At 41.1% G+C, this 23364-nt stretch overlaps 1 protein-coding gene and 2 long non-coding RNA genes across 5 annotated transcripts in view; all 3 read right to left on the bottom strand.

The window, feature by feature from the left end:
* Positions 1–66: 66 nt before the first annotated feature.
* Positions 67–3514, bottom strand: LOC123583829. Its single transcript, XR_006705010.1, has 3 exons — positions 2467–3514; positions 690–839; positions 67–605 (listed from the first exon to the last, which is right to left on the bottom strand). It is a non-coding gene; the product is annotated as an uncharacterized LOC123583829 (long non-coding RNA).
* A 5148-nt stretch (positions 3515–8662) lies between these two features.
* GNG2 (G protein subunit gamma 2) overlaps positions 8663–23364 on the bottom strand; it is a 120569-nt gene continuing 105867 nt past the window's right edge. For all 3 annotated transcript variants that reach the window (XM_045450962.1, XM_045450961.1, XM_045450960.1), the window contains one exon: positions 8663–11878. In XM_045450962.1, the coding sequence (XP_045306918.1) occupies positions 11750–11878 (129 nt within the window). In that variant the 3' untranslated portion in view covers positions 8663–11749. The remainder of the gene's footprint in view (positions 11879–23364) is intronic.
* On the bottom strand, positions 17805–22164 carry LOC123583828. Its single transcript, XR_006705009.1, has 2 exons — positions 21266–22164; positions 17805–21017 (listed from the first exon to the last, which is right to left on the bottom strand). It is a non-coding gene; the product is annotated as an uncharacterized LOC123583828 (long non-coding RNA).

The following is a 23364-nucleotide window of genomic DNA, read 5'->3' as shown; positions in this document are numbered from 1 at the left end:
GGCTCTGAACTCAGCACTGACCCTATGCGGGGCTCGAAATCACAAACCGCGAGATCATGACCTGAGCCTAAGTCAGACGCTCAACTGACTGAGCTACCCAGGCATTCCTAAAAACCATTTTTAATTTGTAGGCCATACAAAGACCAGATTTGGCCCACAGCCTGGGGTTTTCCAAACTCCGGCTCTAAGCCATCTGTCACCCCAAACTTTTTACTCCATCTGTAATTTCTACACCTCTCTGAGAGAATATCTTTGTAAAATTTTCTCTCTGATACCATCTGGGAATAGCCTCCCAAAAAGATGAAGGAAACAAAACATCTCTTTGAGGTCCTACTATTACTGAGCGGAGAATTGTTGAAAATTCTGGACTGAGTTCAGGGGTTAATAAAAACCCATGACTTTCAAGGGTCAACACAACTAATTGCCTTTTCTGGTGTGAATATTTAACTGCAAAATGCCTGTTTTGCCAGGGAGGCTCTGCCGGATCAGCCCTGAACTAGGAGAGAGAGTGAAGGCGAAGCCAGATACACCAGGGTTTGACTCCTGAGTCTTACTGAGAGAGGTCTTGGACATGTAGGTGACTTCACTTCTTCAACTGCTCTTATCTGTAAAATGAGGGGATAACATTACCTATCTGATGGGGCTTTAAGGAGGATACACAGTAGGCAATAAATGGTAGCTTTTATTACCTAGAAGATGGAAATGAACCGAAGAATTACTTCGTCAGCGTATGAGAACCAGCACAGTCTCCAACTTCAGTAACGGGTTACATAGCGTCTTGGTCCACTTGGGCTGTTATATCACAGAATACAGTAGTCCATATGGCTGGATACCATAGACTGGGTAGATTAGAAATAACAGAAACTTATTGTTCACAGTTCTGAAGGCTGGGAAGTCCAAGATCAAGGTGCTGGGAGATCGGGTGTCTGGTGAGGACCTGCTTCCTGGTTCATAGACAGCTGTCTTTTCTCTGTGTCCTCACATGGTGGAAGGAATGAGGAATCGCTCTCAAGTCTCTCTTATAAAGGCACTAATCCCATTCATAAGGGCTCACTCTCCTCACCAAATCACCTTTTAAAGTCCCTGCCGTCAAATACCATCACGTTGTGGGGGTTAAGATTTCAACATGTGGATTTGGGGGGACACAAACATTCAGTGTATAGAAAGAATAGGGTAACACAAATGGATTGTGAGATCTCGAGAGCAGGGCACACACTGAGTTCCTCTTTTTCTGACTCAAGTTGAGTCAGTGCCTGGCACCTAAATAGGGCCTCAGTTGTGGGGAAACACCTGTTCTGGGATGGAAAGCTATGCATTGCTCAGGGCACACTCTTCCTAGTTGTCTGGTTCCATTTCCATGGGGGCTCGGCACCTTTTCTTGCCTTTGAGCTGTTTTATAACTCTGTGAATTATAGATAACTGAGAGCTATGTGAAATACTTCCCACTTTAGATAGGCAACTACATTCCGTCTAGTGGAGGTTCAGATGGCTTCTCTCTCCCCATGTAAAAGAAGACAGTTTTATACCATTTGCAAATTCACTTCAGTGTTCCTGTTCTATAAATGTGTCTGCTTTTTGACCTCTGTTCTGAACCAGTTGTAACATCTACCTGATTTCCTTAACAATAAGGAATTAAATAAAATCTTCAACATGTGCTTATTTTACACCTGTGAGAGAACCATGATTTTTTTAAACCTTTTTTTAGCGGAAAATGATCTCTTAAGACACTCATCGTGAAACTGAATTCAGGAATGTCTTTTTAGAAAACATTTGAACAGTCTCCTAGGGGACAACCTAAAACATTTCTGTCTTGCCCTTTAGAGTCATCTTTTCTTATGTTCTACTCGTGACTCTGACACTAAATAGCTATAAGATTTTGAATGACACATTTCCCCATCTGCAAAATAGGGGGTGGAAGAGAAAACTGTTCACAAAGCAGTTTTCAAACTTTATGACCTAAGTTTCCACTTTGAGAATTATTGAGAACACCCTTGGGGCACCTGGGTGGCTCAGTCAATTAAGCAGCTGACTTCGGCCCAGGTCATGGTCTCTTGGCTTAATGAGTTCGAGCCCTGCGTCGGGCTCTGTGCTGACAGCTTGGAGCCTGGAGCCTGCTTTGGATTCTGTGTTTCCCTCTCTCTCTACCCTTCCCCTGCTCATGCTCCATCTCTCTCTCAAAAATAAATAAGCATTAAAAAAAATAATAAAAATAAAATAAAATTATTGAGAACACCTTCAAATTATTAAGGCTTTGGCTTATGTGGGTTATATCTATTGCTATTTGTCGTATTGGGAATCGAAACAAATTTTTAAAAATAATGCACTTATTAATTCGTTGAAGTAACAGCAAACCCATTACATGTTAATATAAATAACATATTTTTATAAAATATAACTATGTGTTCCCAAACCAAAAAATACACGGAGGCAAGTGGCATTGTTTTACATTTTTGTAAATTCTCTTACTGTTGGGCTTAACAAGAGAGTGCTGGGCTCTCATGTGCATTTGCATCCAATCTGCTGTGACGTCAGTCGTCAGTCGTCAGTATCACATAGGCACTAGAAGCTCCACTGTAGGCTCAGGAGAGAATGAAAGTAGAAAAGGCAAATTATACCACAGCATTATTATGAAAATAGTTTTGAGCTAGCAGACCCTCGGAAAGGATCTTAGGACCCTCAAGAGTTCTGGAATACTCTTTGAGACCCGCTGTTGTAAAGTAAACCAAGATAGCCCACAGGTAGGAGCAATGATTTTTGTCCCAGGAAGGGACGCACCAGGGAGTCATGCTGACCCCTTTCTTAAAGCGACAGTTTGCTTTTGCAGACAGTCTGGAACAGCAAGCTTTTTCTCCTGTGTGTGCTTATGCAAATGCAGCAGTATCTGTTGCTCTGTGCTGGGATCCTGTGTGACAAGCTCCAGTGGGATATTGCATATTTCTGAAGGAGGGACAGGAAATGGGGTGGGGGGTGTGGTGGGGAAAGGAAATGAGCACCATTCGTATCTCTTTCCAAGAAGCTCTGGGTGAAATCTTGAAGCTGCATTTGCAAGGGCCTTTGTCCTGAGATTCTCATCCTTTCCTCAGATCAATGCTTTTGGAACAAAGTCGCTGGAAACCTCCGCTGCCACCCAGACGCTGCTTCTGACCCTTGGAGGGTCACTGGACCCTGAGGTTACAGGGAAGCAGTTGTTAGAAGAGCAGTTGGAAAGGGAGGGGATTTTCCCCTCCTGAAAGACCTGAAAAACAAAACAAAACAAAACAAAAACAACTGAAAAACCATTTTGGACTTTCCCTGTTAGACTCATTGTGATTTTCCTTGCACAGGCTCCTCAATACCAGGAAATATTTTTTGTGCAAGTGAACACTTTTTAGGTACCAAGTGACCACAGTGAAGGAAAGAAAGAGTTCACTGATTTCTTCATTCCAGAAAAGCAACTCAGAGGTTTGAAGTTTACAAACAATCTACTTATTCTACAAATGAGAACAGATTCAAAACTTGCTTTCTTGGGTTTGTGTGTTTGTTTTTTCAAGTTTGTTTATTTTTGAGAGAGACTGCAAACAGAGGAGGGGCAGAGAGAGGGAGAGAGGATCTGAAGCAGGCTCCGTGAAGCAGAGAGCCCAATGTGGGGCTCACACTCACAAACCATGAAATCCTGACCTGAGCTGAAGTCCTCAGACGTTCAATCGACTGAACCACCCAGGCGCCCGCTGATTCAGAACTTTCTAATCGCCTCCTTCTCAAGTACTCACGTTCAAATTTGCATAAGATAGTAGTTAAGGGTTAAATTTTGCAATCAAGACAGATGTAGTTCTTATCCTTGATCTCCACTTCATAGCAAGGGGAACTTGGGGAAAGGTCAACCTTTCCAAATCTCTAATTCCTGGGCCATAAAATGGAGGGGAATTCATTTGAATGTCCCCCCCAAAGCAGAGCCTGGGTCTAGGCCTTGAATGAATGTAGTTTCATGGTGGTGAGGGTGAGCTCAGAAAGTGGAAATGTAGTAAGAAAAAAAAAAGTGAGACAGGGAGGAAAAATCAATACAGTGTATTCCTGCGCTGGTTACTATTCTGGACAGTTGAGGCTCAGTCCTGACAGAGACCCTCTAAGAAACCATATGAAATGTACCACAGAATTATCCCCCAGAGGGTGGGTGCCTGTAACATTAATCCAGACTCTCATCTCTCATCGGTTGAGGATTGCCCCTGGGGGGAATGAATTTCCCTGGGGAAGAATAAACCCCTGCAAGTGTGGCTGAAATCAAAGTGATATGACGCATATATGATATCTGCTACAGGAGATAAAGGACATCCATGCCATAGAGTTATTGTGAGCATTGACCCCACTGGTGCCTTAAAATGTTCAGCATTGTGCCTGGCACATAGTTTAATGCTTAATAAGTGTTCTCTTGATCATTGCCGCTGCCACTGCTATTACGGCTATCATCATCATGATGATTATTGTTTTTTTATTGCTTAATTTACATCCAGGTCAGTTAGCATAGGGTGCCACAATGATTTCAGGAGTAGATTCCTTAATGCTCATCATCATGATTATTATAATTTCACTTTCTTGAATGAGAGAGATGGACGTAAAGGTATGGCTTAGGAGACTCTAGGAATGCTACCTAATCCACAGCCTATCTCTTCTGTATAGTTTACCACGACCTATGACCAATTGTGGTGATTATCATAGTACTTTTATTTTCTCCCTTTTTGTTCGGATGTGTCTTTTGCCAAAATTTGGGCGCATAGATAAGGCACATTCTGCTAGTTGTATGGAGTGGGATAAAGGTTGCTGACCATAGCTCTTGAGCAACACTGTCTAATAGCATTTTCTGGCAACAAGAGAAATGTTCTAGATCTCTGCTCTCCCATACAGTAGCCGCTAGCTGCACGTGGCTATCGGACACTTGAAATACGGCTAGTGTAGCGGAGGAACTGAATTTCTAATTTTACTCAATTCTAGTTAATTTCCGTCTAAATTGAAATAGCCACGTGTAGACACAGTAAGTTAAAGATGGTGTTCCCAGTGGAGAGTGGAAAAGACCCTTCCCCTGGGGCTAAAATTAAGGCAATGCGGGCCTGCAGGGTGTAATTCATCTGGCTCCTGGGCCCTCCGGTGCCCACTAGATCTCACTCCTGGTTTGGAGAGTGCTGCTGTCACTGGGGCCAAGGGGCTGCTGACTGAGGAGAAGGAAGCCCTGGGGACGCTAGTAGGCACCAGTTGGCACAGTTTAGTCCACCGTTCTGTGCACAGAGCCAACTGCTGACCGTTGTGCGGCAGGAAGCTGCTTTCTCAGCTGCCTTTGGCAAGCTCGCAAGCCCAGCTTTTACTAGTCACGCCTCTGCCATGTCCCATTTCTCTCTGCAGACCTGTGTGCTATGCCGAATCCATCAATAATCACCGTTGAGTACTTACCGTGTTCCCAAGTGCTGTGCTAGGCACCGAGCCCTGCCTAACTGGTGTTTTCTACTCCCAAGGAAGTTTACCCTGAGAGACAAGATTTTCATATAATAAGCCATGGATTCCAGCCTCACCTCCTCTTCTCTCCTCCCCTTAGCTCCCTGTGGTTTACACCTCATTCTGATTGGTAATTGACTATTTCCTGGTCTCCTTCCTCCACTAAAACCACAAAGTCCATGAAGGATGTAGTGTCTACCCCAGCACAAGGCCTCACCTACAGTCAAATACTAAATTATTTGAGGCTGATGACAAGGGCAATAGGAGTCGAGAGGAAAGAGGTATTTCCTGAAGTCATTCACAGACAATATGGAATTCAGACTAGGTTTGAAAGGCAAGCGAGATTTATTTACTTGAGTTGAGCAATGGCATTCCAGAGGAATAACATCATAAAGACGTCGGGTTAGGTTTGAAAATGCAAACTGCAGGATGAACCACAAGAAAGCTTAGAAAACAAGGTGGAATTGGTAGGGTGGGGCTCGACTCCTCAGGGCCTGGCCAGCCAGGCAGCTGAGTGTGGCTTCTAATGGGTTGGTAAGAGCATCATGAGCCAGAGCACTCTGGGTTCTGTGCAGGAACTGGAGGTTACATGCATGAATCTGGCAAGATGTGGTTTGCATCAGTCCTTTTTTTTTTTTTTTTAAGTTTATTTATTTTGAGAGACAGAGAGCCCATGCATGTCAGCAGGGGAGGGGCAGGAGGGGGAGGTGGGAGAGAATCCCAAGCAGGATCCATGCCCAGTGCAGAGCCCAAAGGGATGCTTGATCCCATGAACCACAAGATCACGACCTGAGCTGAATCAGGAGTTGGACACTTAACCGACTTGAGCCACCCAGGCACACGGGCATCAGTGTTTTTGACTTTAACCTTCTCTCTTTTTCTAGTAGGAACACTTCAATTTCCTTTAGATCTGCTATTTTGCCCCTGTGGTACAGTGACCCTGGGGTTCAGAGATGGGTGGGATCTCGAACTAGACCCAGCCAGTGGGGAGTCTTAGAAAATGTTGCCAGTGATATAGCCAGTGACTTGTGCTGGAGCTGTTACTATCTTTCCTCTGTGGTTGCTGATCAGGTGAGAGCAAGCCTTACACTGCGGACACTGTCCTGTTGCTGAAGGCGGGCGGGGGGGGGGGGGGGCGTCTGTCTGAGAATCAAACCCATGCAGAGGAAAGCAGGGCTAAAGGACGAGAAAGACACCCGATGACATCATCTCAGCACCTGGATCCAGCTGAGCCTGAAGTGGGACCTGTTTCTGAGCTCTCGGGTTATATTCAGCCAGTTTCACTTAGGTTCCTGCCACTTGGAACCAAAGGAGTCCTGATTAATGGGATGGCTCAGAGTGGGAGGAGATGAGTCAGCGTGGCCACCCCAGCAAGTGTGGCAGGAATTCAAATGTGAGGTACTGAGGGTCTGAACCTCTGGGGGCTGAGAGGAAAGGATGTGAGTCCAAGCACTGAGAAGGAAGCATCTAGACTTTCCCCTCTCTTCAAAAGTTGTGTGATCAGTGTCTAATGACTCTTTATCACCTCTTCCTTCAGGAAACCTCTGCACTTCTCTCTTTCATTTGGTTTTGACAACTTAGTGAAGCAGATATTCTCATCCTCACTTTATAGCATGGAGAAGTTAAAGAACTTGCCTAAGGTCCTATGGGAACTCTGGGGCCTAGTTCTGCTCCTCTAGCTCATGCTGGATGGGCTCTGTGGATACAGTACGAAGTCACCAGGCACCGTCTTTGTGTCACCTTAGCATGGAGATACACCCCCACCCCAGGGCAGGGAGAAACAGTAGGAGTTCTTACTGAGGAAAGGCCTGGGAGCCCATGACCCTTTTCATTAAAAATAAATTCTGCCTGAGTCTCCTGGTTCTAAATAGAAGAAAATGTAGATTTGGGGCAGAACCGAAGGGAAAGGGATTTCCCTTGGCAAATTATTTGCAATTTGTGGATTGGAGCTGACCCAGCTCCGATTCCCACGTGATTGTGAGTGCTGCCTACAATGTGACCAGCTTATTAAAGAGCCAGAGCTGAAGGCAATCCCCTCACGGGGGCTCAACAAAACAGGAACAGAGTTAAAACCCACCAGCTTCCTCCCCACGGTGTCTCATGCCTAGGATCTGCCTAGATTCTCACCCACAGGTTATATGTCGACTCCTGGACAGCCACGTCCTTTGGCTGTAGGAGTAAGAGTGAGCATAGATTTGGTTGGTTTACGCCTTTCCTTAGGCATTATGCAAAGCTCGCTGTCGGTAAGTCCTGAAGTCATGGTCCTCGGACTATGCCATGTAGGTGAGTACGTGTACTTAAGTACCACTGCCAGAAATTCTTAGTTGGGGCCTACTGTCTGCCTTATCATCCCAGGTGATTCTGAAGCAGGTAGTCCAGGGACCACTGTCTGAGAAACAGTGATGTAGGTGGACAAGTACGTTCACTCCAAGTGGCCCCTTTATCAAAGATACTGCTGTCGCTGGCACAAGTTCCTGAGACATCTAGCACCTCCTTCGTTACTGACAGGGTCTACTACTCACTGGCATAATTTGAGGGACATACAGAAGGTTTTGTTGACTAAGAATATCTCTGAGGAGCTACTGAATCTAGAGAGTGAGAGCATGAGCCACTGAGAGAGGCACAGTGCAGTGTGTTCAGTGCAGAGCCCAACGTGGGGCTCCATCCCATGACCCTGGGATCATGACCTGAGGTGAAATCGAGAGTCGGACACTTAACCGGCTGAGCCACCCAGGCGGGCTCCAGTACCCCACTTAAATAGTGAACAACTTACGGAGACCAGACTCTCTGTGTTTATTTGTGCATGTGTGTGTGTGTGTGTGTGTGTGTGTACAAGTGCGTGTGTGTGCACGTATGAAGGAAAAATCCCAGTGCGGCACACTCACAGCACAGTAGAGCGTAATCGCAGTTTGTTTGTCCTCATGGTCCAGCCTGCCGGAGCCCTGGGCTCTCCTCCATCACCTTTCTCTGTCCCCACGCATTGTACCAAAGATGTAGAGACCCAGGGAGAAAGGCTTTTAAAGAGTCTCATGTGAGTCTTTCCTTCCTTAGGGCACCTCTATTAACAAAATCCTAAAGAAAGCCAATGGATTTCTGTTTCCCCATCCATCCTGTTACATGTCACCATCCTTCTCAAATTAACCATGAAATCGATGGGCCAGGTGGCCCACGGGCCCTCAAATAAAATTGACTGCATGTGAAATGAATTTGAAAATTCCATTTATTAAAACAAATACATTGTCCATGTGGGATGAAAATGTGCACATCACATTCAGGTTTTCCTTCTTTAACATTTCTGTATTTTCCTCTCTTTGAAAGACACACTCCATAGATCTTATATAGGAAAAATGTGAACCATTCTTGGGTTGGGAATATATTAATGTATATGTAACAATTCACCTTTGCCAGGAGCAGCTTAAAGCAAATATTAAAAAAAAAATACAAAACTCTAAGACAGCATGCTTGATTTCCTCAATTCCCATTTGTGAATAGGAGTATATGGATAAATTGATATAATTTCTCCTTGGTAAGCAATCTCTTTCAAATATTATTATTAAAATTACCCTCAGATCAAAGTACTTTTTTGCAACCTCTAATTAAAATTAAATAGTACTTGGTTTAAAACCAAAAAAAAAAAAAAAAAAAAAAGAAATTGGAATATTGAGGATGATACAAGATATTTTTTCCCCTAAATATGAGGGTTATTGTTACTGTTTAAACTAATTGCATGGCAGATTCTCATTACTATCCAATACATTATATGCAGATATTAGGGCCTTGAATAATTAAGTTTTCCTATTGGTTATTCCTTAAGATAAAGTCATGCTGGTGGAAATGATCGGTGAACTTCTAACAGAATTAAAGCTCTTTAGAGGTATAAGTCATCAAAAGATTTCTTTTCCCCTTAACAAGTAAAAATACCAATAAGCAAAAACGCATATAAAGACTCTGGTAGTATAATTCCATACGATAGGACATGAAGGTACGACAAAGCCAAAACATTTTCCTTAAACGTAATTTCAGATGGGCTGTGTGTTCTCTGCCTTCTCTCTTCTTTTGTAAACAAGGTCGCACGCACTTTGGAACTGCCTTAACTTTTCTAATTACCAGAGCCGTATTATGGTGCATCCTTCAAGTTTTAGTTCCATCTTAACTGCTCCAAAGATCTAGATTCACATAAAAACATAAAGAGCCCCTCTAAGAAACATAAATGATGTGGATTATGAAAGTCCTTGGGGTCTCGCAATGACACCTTAATCACCACCAAAAGGTGCTTCATTTACAGTTGTTTTTGTGTGACTACATGGCCAATGCATGTTTTGACTAATTTTAAAAATGTGATACGGTTTTAGTTGATTCCACGGTAATACTAAGCTAATGGTACAATATGGTATGTAGTTTAAAAACTACTCTGCCAAGGTCTTCCCACTATATCTGCATTAGTGTCTCACTGATTGTAACAACACCCCAAGGTTTGAACAGCAGTATCTGGTTAAAGAAGTACATTCATACCTTTTGCAAATGTTTCAGCAGTCCCTTTTCCTGGCCCCAGGCGTGAGCTTTAATTGGATGTACTTATTCTTTTACCATCATGCCCATAAAAGGAGCTAAGGAAAATATTTACTCTTTCAAAACCTGTCCTTGGCATATTAAGCTTTTACATCTTTTTTCCTTCCTTTCCTTTTTTTTTTTTTTCAACAGAAGGAAGAGAATGGAAAGAGAATAGAATGAATTTGGAAATGGTTTTCGTGACATCAAAGTAAACAGTGAGATGTAAGAGAGGTCCTCTTTTGCCTGGGAATGGCACAGAAAAAAAGTGATGCAGGCTTCCAGGACCTTCCACTACTGATGAAGGCTAGAGCTGTAAGGAAAAATCACTTTCAAGATCATCTCTTGGGAAAAGAGGGCTCTAGCTGCCAGGAAGTTGTAAATAAAGACTGAGAGACTCTAACAAACAAGATGGAAAACAAAACCAGAAAAGGTTCTACTGAAAAATCTGCTGAGTGAAAAGCAAAGACCATCTCACTGGCAAAAAAGAGCCAGAACCTTTCTGATGTTGCTGGCTGAGGGGCCGCACCTGCCCCCTTTTCCCTGGCAGTGAACAGCCAGGATGCTGAGAATGGGTCTTCTCTGGAGCCATCCAGGTTTATTTCTCCTGGTACTTGAACAAACAGAAAGTGTTCTTGAATCTAGAATTTCCACAATTCAGGGAAAGATGAAATTTGCCCTTACTCTAACAAAAGCACCTCCCAACTGATGCTGAATCCTTCCCTGTCCTGTTCAGTGGTTCCTGTGCTGTCCTGGATCCTGGACACAACCAAACTGCTTTGGATTCTGGAAAATACGTCGAAGAGGCGTATACGCCACTGTGAACTCAGAGGTATTTTAGGCATGGCTAAGGCGCTGAAGTGATCTCAGTTTTCAAGAGACTGAGATTTTTCTCCTCCAGCTTTTCTCCTCTTGCATTCCTGTTCCAAACTTCAGAGTGAAACAACAAACCTTCTGAATGGATGTAACATAGGGACATTTTCATGCAGTATCACTCAAAAATTGTCACAAATATATGAAAGCACCAGTCACAACACATGATTTACTTTTACTTGCAGAATCAAAGCTATCATGTACAAATGTTAGGAATTGTGATAAGAGAACACAGACAACCGGCGTTTTTTTTGTCGTTATTACCATGAGGATAAACCACGGGGAACATCTCCCTACATGTTTGGGTTCTCATCCTTGGAGTTCAGTCTTACAGACAAGTCCAGTCTTATCTTTGTACTACTCTAATGGGAAGGGGTGGAAGGAGAGGTATGGGGGAAGGAGAAAAGAAAAAGGCACAAAGACTAAACATCAATGCCATAAAACCAAACTGCGGCTACACTGGACAATTCAGCTTATCAAAGGGTATGCTAAAGGCAATATTCATTCCAAGAAGGTCATACACATCTTAGCTCAGTACGGCTGTCTGTTTTGATTTTTTTTTTTTAAATATGAAGCAGAAACATAAGGTGTGGGGAGGGATAGCAGAAAAGAAATGACGCGGATTTTATCTTTACAGATTCCCCTCCTCCAGGCAGTTCTGCAGATATCAGATCTCTTAACTTGGGATGTGGTTTGGCGATCATTCTCATAAAGGGGACCAGTTCTTTAAACATGCATAGCCTGGAGTTTCCAGGATGGTTCTCCTCCCTCTCTTTAAATGCTGTGGACTAGAAAGGCGCCCACTTTGCTAAGAACTCTACATCAGTGTCCCAGGAGCCCGGCGGCTCTTCAGGCTCCTCACCAAGGCTTAAAGGATGGCGCAGAAAAACTTCTTCTCCCTAAATGGGTTTTCTGAAGCCGGGACGGGGGTCAGCAGGGGGTCTTCCTTGGCATGGGCCTCACAGTAGGCCATCAAGTCTGCAGCCGCCTTGGATACCTGGAAAGGAGGACAAAAAACAACCGGATGTTTAGACGCGGCATCGGCAGAAGCATCCATGGCTTCCATCAGTCAAGGCCCAGACTTCAGAGTCCAGCTGCCCGGAAGGATTTGGGCTCAACTCCACGCTGCACTGCTCACCAGCTCATGTGAAAGACAGGCGGGCGCTCAACCTCCATAGGCTCCGTTTCCCGGTCTGCAAAGAAGGGAGTTGGTGATCATGACCTCTCAGGACTGTCTCCAGCAGTCCCGGGAGTAGGCCCAGGCGAGTGAGGCCCTTAGGGCACAAACGGAATGGGGTGCTCACTGCTAAGGTCACGTGAGGATCAACCCTGCATGCGCACAGCCCTGACAGTGGAGGTCTCCTGAGATTTGTGCCTCAGGTACCTTACTAGGTGCCTCATCATAGTCCCAGCCCTGGCTGCAAGGATTAAGTGAGTTAATCCACACAATTTACGTAGTGCCTGGCACATGTAGGCTTTCCATCCAGGCTAGCCATTATTACCATTTCATAGTTGTGCCTTCTTGCTTCGGGAACTGTGTTAGGATGCAGAAAGGTTTGTTCATTTCCTTTTTAAACAAACACAGCAGGATGTGCACAAACACAAAAAATGCACATAACTTTATGTATTCTTATATTTTTACATATTCTATATTATATGTTCTTATACATCTATAATTATGTATACATCTGATAAATATATATTATTCCTTCAGTCGAGCACTGTATCCTTGAGGGAGTCCCATTACAAGGCTGGTCATTGATTTCAGCGATACTGTTATTTCTCACATTTCTGTAGCTTCTTCTTGGGAATTGTCTGGACTACCTTCCTTCAACCCGTCTCGACAATGGCAAATTTTCACTACTTGAGGGTGGACTTCATTTGGTAAAATAAACTAAAGGTCATTTATAACCACATCTGGGGACTAGGTGGATGATCCACCTGAGGAATGGTATTTGGGCTCAAAAACCATAAAGTTAAGAGTTGGTTTCTTACAGGACATAATACACTTGCTCTAGAGATCACTCCAAAAGATTTTTCAATGTCACTGCACTACTAGAATAGCCTTTCAAAGTGACTACTGAAAGGATAATCCTCTGTAAGAGTGGGATGGAGTCTATTATTGCTAAACAAATTCACTGGCCCACCTTACAGGTAGATTATACACACCCACCCAACGACAGCAGACTTGCTCTAGCCAATGAGATGTGAGAGAAGTGATGTGGGTCACTTTAGGGCCGAAGCATCAAGAACCAGTGCATAGTCTGCCATATGCTTTCTCTCTGCCAGTTTGTCCAAATGAAGCAATTTACTGCGAACCACCTTAATTGATTCAGAGGTTTTAACGAAAGGCATAGTGGCCATACCCTGGATTTGTTCCTTGCCTTATGGCCAAGTTGATTACAGCTTTGCCACTTAAAGGCCTTTCAATTTTATGGTTTGCTGGTTTCGTCATCTAACTCCACAAAGCTTTGAATTTTTGGACTGTCTGTTCCTTTCATCACACACCAGACAGAGGCAATATTCTGGATAGAGGATGCTGTGACTGCCAGGATCCCTGATGAAAGTGACATGGTGTGGAGTGGCAGCTGATCCGTAAAGGATATGTGGTGGGAATATCCACCAACATAACCCCCAAGAATGTTTGTTGTAACCCCCTTTGTTGTTGTAACCCCCAAGAATAGGAGGAGAGGACCTTTTGCTATTGCAACAAAACCTGGTCTATACGGACTGATATAAAGAGGTATAGGAATTGGTATGTGCGTTAGTTTCTTCAGTCTGCCTTAATAAATTGCCACAAACTAGGTGACTTAAAACAACGGAAATTTATTCTCTGGCACTTAGTGTTAGAGACTGGAAGTTCAAAATCAAGGTGCCAGCAGGGTTGGTGGTTCCCAATGGAGGCCCAAGGAGAATCTGTTCCATGCTTCTTAGCTAGTGCTGGTGGTTTCTGGCAGTCCTCAGTGTCTCTTGACTTGTAAATGCATCGCTCCAAACTCTACCTGCATCTCTCCGTGGCCTTCTCTCTTGTGTGTCTCTGTCTTCCCACGGTATTCTCCTCTTCGTCTATGCCCCAATTTCCTACCTACCAATCACTGGATTAGGGTCGACCCTAATCTAGCTTGAACTCATCTTTCCTTGATTACGTCTTCAAATATCCTACTTCCCGATAAGACCACATTCTAAGGTTCCAGATAGGTTTAGGGGACACTATTCAATGCAGTAGAGTATATTTGTGTCAGAGTCAGTCTCACCTTTTTTAAAAATTTTAAATAATCTCTTATTTACCTTTTTCCCAGCTTTATCGAGATATAATTTATATACAATGTATAACTTTAAAGTGTACATTGTAATTGTTTGATACACTACTATACTGTGAAATTATAACTACAGAAGGATAATTACTACCTCTGTCACCTCACGTAATTACCTTTTTTTGTATGTGTGTGGTGAGAGCATTTAAGATCTACTCTTTTAGCAACTTTCAAGTATCCAATATACTATTGTTAACTGTGTCACCCTGCTGTACATTCAATCACCAGAATTTATTCATCTTATAACTGGAAGTTTATAGCCTTTGACCAACATCTCCCCATTTCCCTCACCATCCAGCCCCTGGCAACCACCATTCCATTCTGTTTCTGTGACTTAGATTTTTTTAGTTTTCACATGTAAGTGATATACAGTGTTTGTCTTTCTCTGACTTATCTCACTTAACATAGTTCCCTTAAGGCCCATCATATTATCACAAATGGCCAGATTTCCTTTTTTCTCATAGCTGAATAATTCTCCATTGTATGTATATAACATATCTTCTTGATCCATTCATCCACAGATGAACACTTAGGTTGTTTCCATAACTTGACTATTGCAATGAAGTGTAGATCACTCTTTGAAATCCTGATTTCATTTCCTGTGGATATATATATATATATACTTTTAATTTTTTGAGGACCCTCCATACTGTTTTCTGTAATGGCTGCACCATTATACATTCCCACCAAAAGCAAGTAAGGGTTCTGCCTTCTCCACTTCTTAACCAACACATATTATCACTTGTCTTTTTGATAATAGCCGCTCTAACAGGTGTGAAGTGATATCTCATTGTGCTTTTGATTTGCATTCCCCTGATTAGTGATGTTGAACATCTTTTCACATACCTGTTGGCCATTCATATGTCTTCTCTGGAAAAATGTCTACTCAGTTCCTCTGCCCATTTTTAAATCAGATTTTGCCCCTTCTTTGAGTTCTTTATATACTTTGGATATCAATCCCTTCCCATGTGTATGGTTTGCAAATATTTTCTCCTATTCCATAGGTTGCCTTTTCATTTTGTTGATGGTTTCTTTTGCTGGGCAGAACCTTTTTAGTTTCATGTAGACCTTCTTATTTATTTTTGCTTTTGTGGCATGTATTTTTGGTGTTGTATTTAAGAAATCATTGTCAAGACCAATGTCAACGAGCTTATTCCCTATGAAATATTGTTTTCAGGAGTAGAATTTAGTGATTCATTACTTGCATATAACACTCAGTGCTCTCAACACAATAGTTTCATTCTTTTGCATGTGATTATTCAATCTTCCCAACACCATTTATTGAAAAGATGATCTTTTCCCTATTAAGTATTCTTAGCTCCCTTGTCAAATGTTAGTTGATGGTATATAGTAGGGTTTGTTTCTTGGCTCTTTATTTGGTTCCATTGGTCTGTGTGTCTATTTTTATGCCATACTGTTTTGATTACTATAGCTTTGTAACAGAGTTTGAAATCAGGAAGCATGATGCCTCCAGCTTTATTCTTCTTAGGATTGCTTTGGCTGTTCAGGGTCTTTTGGTGCTTCATTATGAATTTTATGATTTTTTTATATTTCTATGAAAATGACATTGGAATTTTGATAGGGATTGCACTGAATCTTCAGATGGTTTGGGGTAGTATGGACATTTCAACAATATTAATTCTTCTGATCTATGCACATAGACTATCTTTCCATTTATTTGTGTCTTCAATTTCTTTCATTGAAGTCTTAGTTTTCAGTGTACACCTCCTTCACATTCTTGGGTAAATTTATTCCTAAATATCTTATTGTTTTTGATGCTCCTGTGAATAATTTTATTTCTTTTTATGCTATTTCAATGTTTTGTATAAAAACACAACGGATATCTGTATGCTGATTTTGTATCTTGCTACTTTACTGCTTAGCAAGTTGATTAGTTCTAACAGTTTTCTGTGTGTGAGATCTTTAGAAATTTTCTTTATCTGAGATCATATCATCTTCCAATGGAGACAATTTACTTCTTCCTTTCTGATTTGGATACCTTTCATTTCTATTTCCTGCCTGACTGCTCTGGCTAGGACTTCAGTACCATGTTGAATAGGAGTGGTGAGAGTGAACACCCTTGTTTTGTTCCTGACCTTAGAAGAAAAGCTGTCAGTCTTTCATCACTGAGGATGATGTTAGCTTTGGGCTTGTCATATATGACCTTTATCATGTTGAGGTACATTCCTTCTATACCCAATCTGTTGAGTTTTAACCCTGAAAGGATGTTGTATTTTGTTAAATGCTTTTTCTGCCTCTATTGAGATGATCATATGATTTTCATCTCTCATTCTACTAATGTGATGTGTCACATATATTGATTTGTTGCACCATCCTTGCATTCCGGGATAAATCCTTTTTTTTTTTTTTTTTAATTTTTTTTTAACGTTTATTTATTTTTGAGACAGAGAGAGACACAGCATGAACGGGGGAGGGTCAGAGAGAGGGAGACACAGAATCTGAAACAGGCTCCAGGCTCTGAGCTGTCAGCACAGAGCCTGATGTGGGGCTCGAACCCAAGGACCACAAAATCATGACCTGAGCCAAAGTCGGCTACTTAACCGACTGAGCCACCCAGGCGCCCCATTGTGTGTGATCCTTTTAATATGCTGTTGAATTTGGTTTGCTGATATTTGGTACAGAAGTTTTGCATCTATTCACCAGGGATACTGGCCTGTAATTTTCTTATCTTGTAGTATTTTATCTAGCTTTGGTAGCAGGGTAATGGTGGCCTTTTCAAATGAGTTTGGGAGTATTCCCTCCCAATTTTCAATTTTGGAAGAGTTTGGGAAGGATCAGCATAAATTCTTTAAAAGTCTGGTAGGATTCATCAGGGAAAGCATCTGGTCTTGGGCTTTTCCTTGTTGGGAGGTTTTTGGTTACTGATTCAATCTCCTTACTCTTTATTGGTCTGTTCAGATTTTCTATTTCTTTATGATTTAGTCTTGGAAGGTGGTATGTTTCCAGTAATTTATCCAGTTCTTCTAGGTTATCCAATTCGTTGGCATATAATTTTTTCATAGTAGTCTCTTATGATCCTTTGTGTTTCTGTGGTATGAGTTGCAATGTCTTCTTTCATTTCTAATTTTATTTGAGCCTTCTCTTTCTTTTCTTAATCTAGTGAAGGGTTTGTCAGCTTTACTTATCTTTTAAAAACCAGCTGTTAGTTTCACTGATCTTTCCTATTGTTTCTCTGGTCTCTATTTCATTTATTTCTTGCTCTTATCTTTGTTATTTCCTTCCTTCTGCTAACTTTAGGCTTAATTTGTTCTTTTTAAAAAATTCCTTGAAGTTTAAGGTTAGGTTATTTAGGATCTTTTTTTGTTGTTGTTTTGTTTTGTTTGTTTTACATGTTGCTATAAACTTCCTTCTTGGAACTGCTTTTGCTGTATCTCGTAAGTTTAGGGATATTGTATTTCCTTTTTTTTTTTTTTTCATTTCAAGATTTTTTTTATTAACCTTCTGATTTCTTCTTTGATACATCGGTTTGCTGTTTGGGAGTGTGTTAATTTCCACATATGTGCGAATTACCCAGTTTTCCTCCTGTTATTGATTTGTAGTTTCATACCATTGTGGTTGGAAAAGATTCTTTTTATAATTTCAGTCTTCTTAAATTGGCTAAGACTTATTTTGTGACCTATTATTTGTCCTGTCTTAGAGATTGTAACATGTACACTTAAGAAGAACATGTATCCTGCTGCTGTTGGATGGAATGTTCTGTATATGCCTATTAGATCCATTTAGTCTAAAGTATAGTTCAAGTCCAACATTTCCTTATCAATTTTTTGTCTGGGTGAGTTATGCATTTTTGAAAGTGGGCTGCTAAAGCCCGCTACTATTATTTTATTGTTGTTTATTTCTCTCATCAGGTCTGGTAATATTTGCTCAATATATTTAGGTGCTCTAATGTTGTATAGGTTTATGATGGTTATATCCTCTTAATGATTGACCCCCTTCATCATTATATAATGACCGTTGTCTCTTGTTACAGGTTTTGGCTTCAAGCGTTGCTCTTTAATTGATATTACATTGCTTATAAAAAGATTTTATTATGCTCCTACTATGTTTTAGACATTGCATTTTCCCTGTTGATCTACACAATTATCCTGAGGTAAGAAGTGTTATTGTCCTTTCATAAGTGAAAAATTAAGGCTCAGCAGATTGCTTGAGTTTTCCAATGTCATATAGCAAAGCACATGGCAGAAAAAGAACTGAACCTGATGCTTTGCCATTAAGCCACAGCTATCCACATAGAAGCTACTCAAATGCAAGGCTAGTTCCAAAGGTTGAAATTGAAATTCTTTGTGCATCTTCATGAAATGCTATTATGATAGAATGAAAGGAAACAACTTGTTCTTCTCTTAGCTCCTCTAAATGAAAGCAAAGGACAGACTTTCAGACTGAATCTCAATCACTGTATGTGTGTGCCTTTTACTTGTTTGAGCCATGGTCATTATTACCCCAAACAGGAGCTCAGCTGTAGGCAGCGGTGACTAGGCAACAGGCATATCTAAAACTCACTTGTTAAGAAGAGATCCAGCACCATCCCTATTCTGCAATGTTCACATACAAACACAGGCATACCTCAGAGATATTGCAGGTTTCATACCAGACCAATGCAATAAAGTGGATACCACAATAAAGCGAGTCAAATGAATATTCTGGTTTCCCAGGGCGTATAAAAGTTATGTTTACACTATCCTGTAGTCTATAAGTGTGTAGTGGCTTTATGCCTAAGAAAACAGCGAACATACTTTAAGTAAAAAATACTTCATGCTAAAAAATGCTAACCGTCATCTGAGCTTGGAGCAAGTCATAGTCACCGATCACAGATCACCACAGCAAATATAATAATGATGGAAAAGCTTGGAATATTGCAAGAATTACCAAAATGTGACACAGAGACGTGAAGTGAGCAAACGCTGTTGGAAAAATGACACAAATAGACTTGCTCAAGGCAGGGTTGCCAAAAACCTTCAGTTTGTAAAAAAAAAAACACAAAAAAACAAAAAAACTGCAGTATCTGAGAGATGCAATAAAAATGCACGATAAAACAAGGTATGCCTGTGTGAAGCAGATGTTTTCAAAATCTTTTTATTAAACAAAAAGTGCTACATTGAGAAAAATTAATAGCTAACCGCGTTGCATATATCTTATATTTGACCACTTGATTCTGAATGGTTTCTTTTTAAAAATATTTTACGGGTTTTATCTGAGTTTCCTTAACCAGATTGCAATTTCCTGTGGGTGATAGTCCCACACATTGTCAGAATCCTAGCAGGAATGAGAATAATTGCTATTATTGATCTGCTCTTGCTATGTGTTAGAAATGTGCTAACCGCTTTACATACAGTATCTTATTTAATACTTACAACAATATTATGAGTCACAAGCTATTATTATCCCCATCTTCAATATGTGAATTTGAGGCTTCATTAGGTAGTTGTTTGTCTTAGGTCTCACAGCTCATGGGTGGCTGAGTAGTGAGTCTCAGTGCTCCTGACTTAATCCTATGAATACTCTTCCTTTAGAATGCATAGTGTCATCCTTATCCCTTACTTAAAATGAGTCACAGCAAAAATAGTCTGCCTGGAAAGTCTTCTTGCTTTCTGACTATCCCTGCCAAGATTTTGCCTACCCTGTCTTTTCCATTAAATACCTTTAGGCCTACTTCCATCAAAACTTTCCCAGTAACCACAGGCAATCTCTCTCTTTTCTGTCTTGTTGATTATTCCTCCGAAAATATCTCAAATTTGTTTCCTTATTGCTATTGTGACTGCCCTAATTCAAGCCTCCATCTTCTTTCTCCATGTTTCCAGAAATAACCTCTCAAACAAAAAGTGATTAATTTGGGTTTCCCAAAGGGTCTACTATAAACTGAATGTTTGTGTCCTCCAAGATGTATATGTTGAAACTTAATTCCCAATGTCATGGAATCTGGAGTTCTCATGCATGGAGTTAGTGCTCACATGAGAGAGATTCCAGAGTTCCCTCACCCCTTCTGCCATGTGAGAACCTAGTGCAAAGTCTGCCATCTATGAATCAGGAAGCAGGCTCTCATCAGACATGGAATCTGCCAGTGCTTTGATGTTGGACTTCCCAGTCTCCAGAACCATGAGAAAAAGATTCTGTTGTTTATAAGCCACCCAGTCTATGGTATTCCATTACAGCAGCTCAAACAGACGAATACAGGCTCAACAGATAGAATTCAGGGGGTGGTCTGTGAACTTTAATAATAAAAATTACATCTTTATCTTCACCAACCTCAAATGGAAATTTAGCATTTCTTTCCATTTCATTTAGCATTTCTTTTCATTACATTTCCAGAGGTAGACAACACACAACAGTAGCATTAACCCTCTGACTTGGTTCCCCATAGAAATCAGATATTTTCCATCACATTACAAGCTATTGCAAACATCTGAACATTTCATTTATGTTCATCTACTTTATAATTATAGACCCACTATGAGATCTTATATAATCAGTTAATAAAGGAGTACATATATAACTTTATCACAAGTGTTTTTTTCTAAAAAATATTCTGATAAACTGTATTTCAATAGGATTACTTTCCTTTGTGATTTGAACACATTCTGAAGAGGAGACCATATGCTTCAGGAAGCTACCAAACAGGTCTAAGGCAGAAAAGTTGAAGAATCTCAGTTCTAAATGAATTCCCTGCTTTGACTACTGTGCCAAGAGTAGCATTTTCCATACTACGGGTAGGAAGTTAATTTAAAAATATAAATGGGCTCATATCACGCTCTTAGTCAAAACCTCTCATAGTCTGTCATTCTACTTTGTAGAGAACAAAAACATCTTTTTTTTTTTTTTTTAATTTTTTTTTTCAACGTTTATTTATTTTTGGGACAGAGAGAGACGGAGCATGAACGGGGGAGGGGCAGAGAGAGAGAGGGAGACACAGAATCAGAAACAGGCTCCAGGCTCTGAGCCATCAGCCCAGAGCCTGACGCGGGGCTCGAACTCCCGGACCGCGAGATCGTGACCTGGCTGAAGTCGGACGCTTAACCGACTGCGCCACCCAGGCGCCCCGAGAACAAAAACACCTTAAAACAGCCTGTGAAGCTTGCGTGCTCTGGGCCTGCCCATCTTTCCAATTTTGTGTGTGGCCTTCTTCCCTTCCCCACACAAGCCTTCCCTAATTTTGTGGAAGCTCCAAGTTCTCTTATGCCTTAGAGCTTCATTTATACAACTCCCCGGAGTATTTTTTTCCCCCATTTTCTCCATAGGCTGGTTTCTTCTCTTCCTTTAGGAGTCAGCTGAAATATTGCCTCTTTGAAGAGTCTTTACTGACCGCTTCATCCAATAATGACTTCCCTCATCATATTCTTTCAGAGCACCCTGTTCTTTCCATTTGCAGAAAAGCGCTTCTCACAATTTATAATGACAAGCGTCGTTTATTTATTTGCTGTTTGATATATGTCTTTCCTTTTAGGCACTATGCTCTATGAAGGCAGAAACTGTATCTGCTTTATCCACTGTATGATCAGTGGCAGACACAAAGTAGACACTCAGATAACTGCTGAAGGAGTTCTCAAACAATCTTACTCAATAAATATTCTATTCAACTAATATTTATTTACTGAGTACCTAATTTGCCGGGCATAGGTCTGGATATTTGGGATAATAAAGGAACAAAATATACAAAGATTCCTGTCCTTGTGGAACTTATGTAATATTCTAGGCTTCTAATTCAGACTCAGATGAAAAAACACACACCAATTAAACTGGAAAAAATACATGAACAAGTAGTTTTTAAATGTCAGGCAACAGGTAGGACAGGACAGTGACCTGTGAGAAAAGGGAGATAAGATAAGCCCCGTGATTGTCCAGTTGACTGTTTAAAAAAGGGGTCCCTGGGTGGTTCAGTTGGTTAAGCATCCGACTTCGGCTCAGGTCATGATCTCACAGGTCATGAGTTTGAACCCCACATCAGGCTCTCTGCTGTTAGCACAGAGTCTGCTTCAGAGCCTCTGTCCACTCCCCCTCTTCTCCCTTCCCCACTTGCTCTCTCTCTCTCTCTCTCTCTCTCTCTCAAGAGTCAATGTTTAAAAAAAAAAGGGAAAAATGTTTTTAGGCCATGGCACAGGGAGGGGCTACCCAAACAGAGTTCAGGGATCTCCCTGAGTTGAAGAGAGAGTAACAGAGAATAAAGTGCTACACAGACACAGAATGAGAGGGAGACAGAAAGTGTGAGCTCTGGAGGTTTCCAGAGGATTCCTTTTGAGTCATTAGCTGAATACTGATCAGCACATATGTGGGAGAAAACTGCTTGAAGCTGTACAAAAAAATTCAGAAAGGATCAACTGAAATAATCCCTGGTGATCATGCAGGGCCGGAAAAGTTTGTGCCTCCACGATCTCATAACAGATGGGGGATTGACCAGAGTCCTAAAAAGGGTATTGCTTCAGAAGGGGTACCAAATCGGCCTAGGTTAAAGGCTGTTGTGGACCCACCTGCCAATGTTCAAAAGTAAGCCTTGAATAGATCAAATGCTTCTAAGTAACTTAATTGCACTACAGAACAAAACCCCCAAATATTAAAGGGAATACAAAAAAATTCCAGTATGCCACAATGTCTAGAATCCAATAAAAAAAAAAAAATCAGGCATGTAGTTAAGTGTGAAAAAAAAATCTCTCCCTTATAAGGAGAAAAATTAATCCAAAGAAAAAGACCCAGAATTGACACAGATGATAAAATTAATAGATAAGGAGGTTTGTTGTTAAAATAGCTATTTTAAATATTGTCCATACAATCAAGAAGATAGAAGAAAGCAAAACATAATAGAAAGAGACATGGAAGATATTTAAAAGACCCAAATCACATCTCTGGAGATAAAAAAAAAAAAAATACATTGGATGGAATTAACAGTAGATTTAGACACTGCAGAAGAAAAGATGAGTGAATTTGAAAATGACAATAGGAACTCCCCAAAATTAAGTACAGAGAGAAAATAGGCTGATAAAATATGAACACAGAATATTAAGCTAGAAGACAACTTGAAGGGCCTGAATACACATGTAATGGGGGTCTCGAAAGGAGAGGAGATAAGTTGTGGGTGGAGAAGAAGGAAGAAACAATATCTGAAGCCATAGTGGCTGAAAGAGACATAATGACTGATGAAAACAACAAGTCCACAGGTTCA

Source organism: Leopardus geoffroyi, chromosome B3 (genome assembly GCF_018350155.1).
Source record: "Leopardus geoffroyi isolate Oge1 chromosome B3, O.geoffroyi_Oge1_pat1.0, whole genome shotgun sequence".
NCBI lineage: Eukaryota > Metazoa > Chordata > Mammalia > Carnivora > Felidae > Leopardus > Leopardus geoffroyi.
Note: the sequence above shows the minus strand (reverse complement) of the source record. Positions and strands in the feature narration are given on the sequence as shown.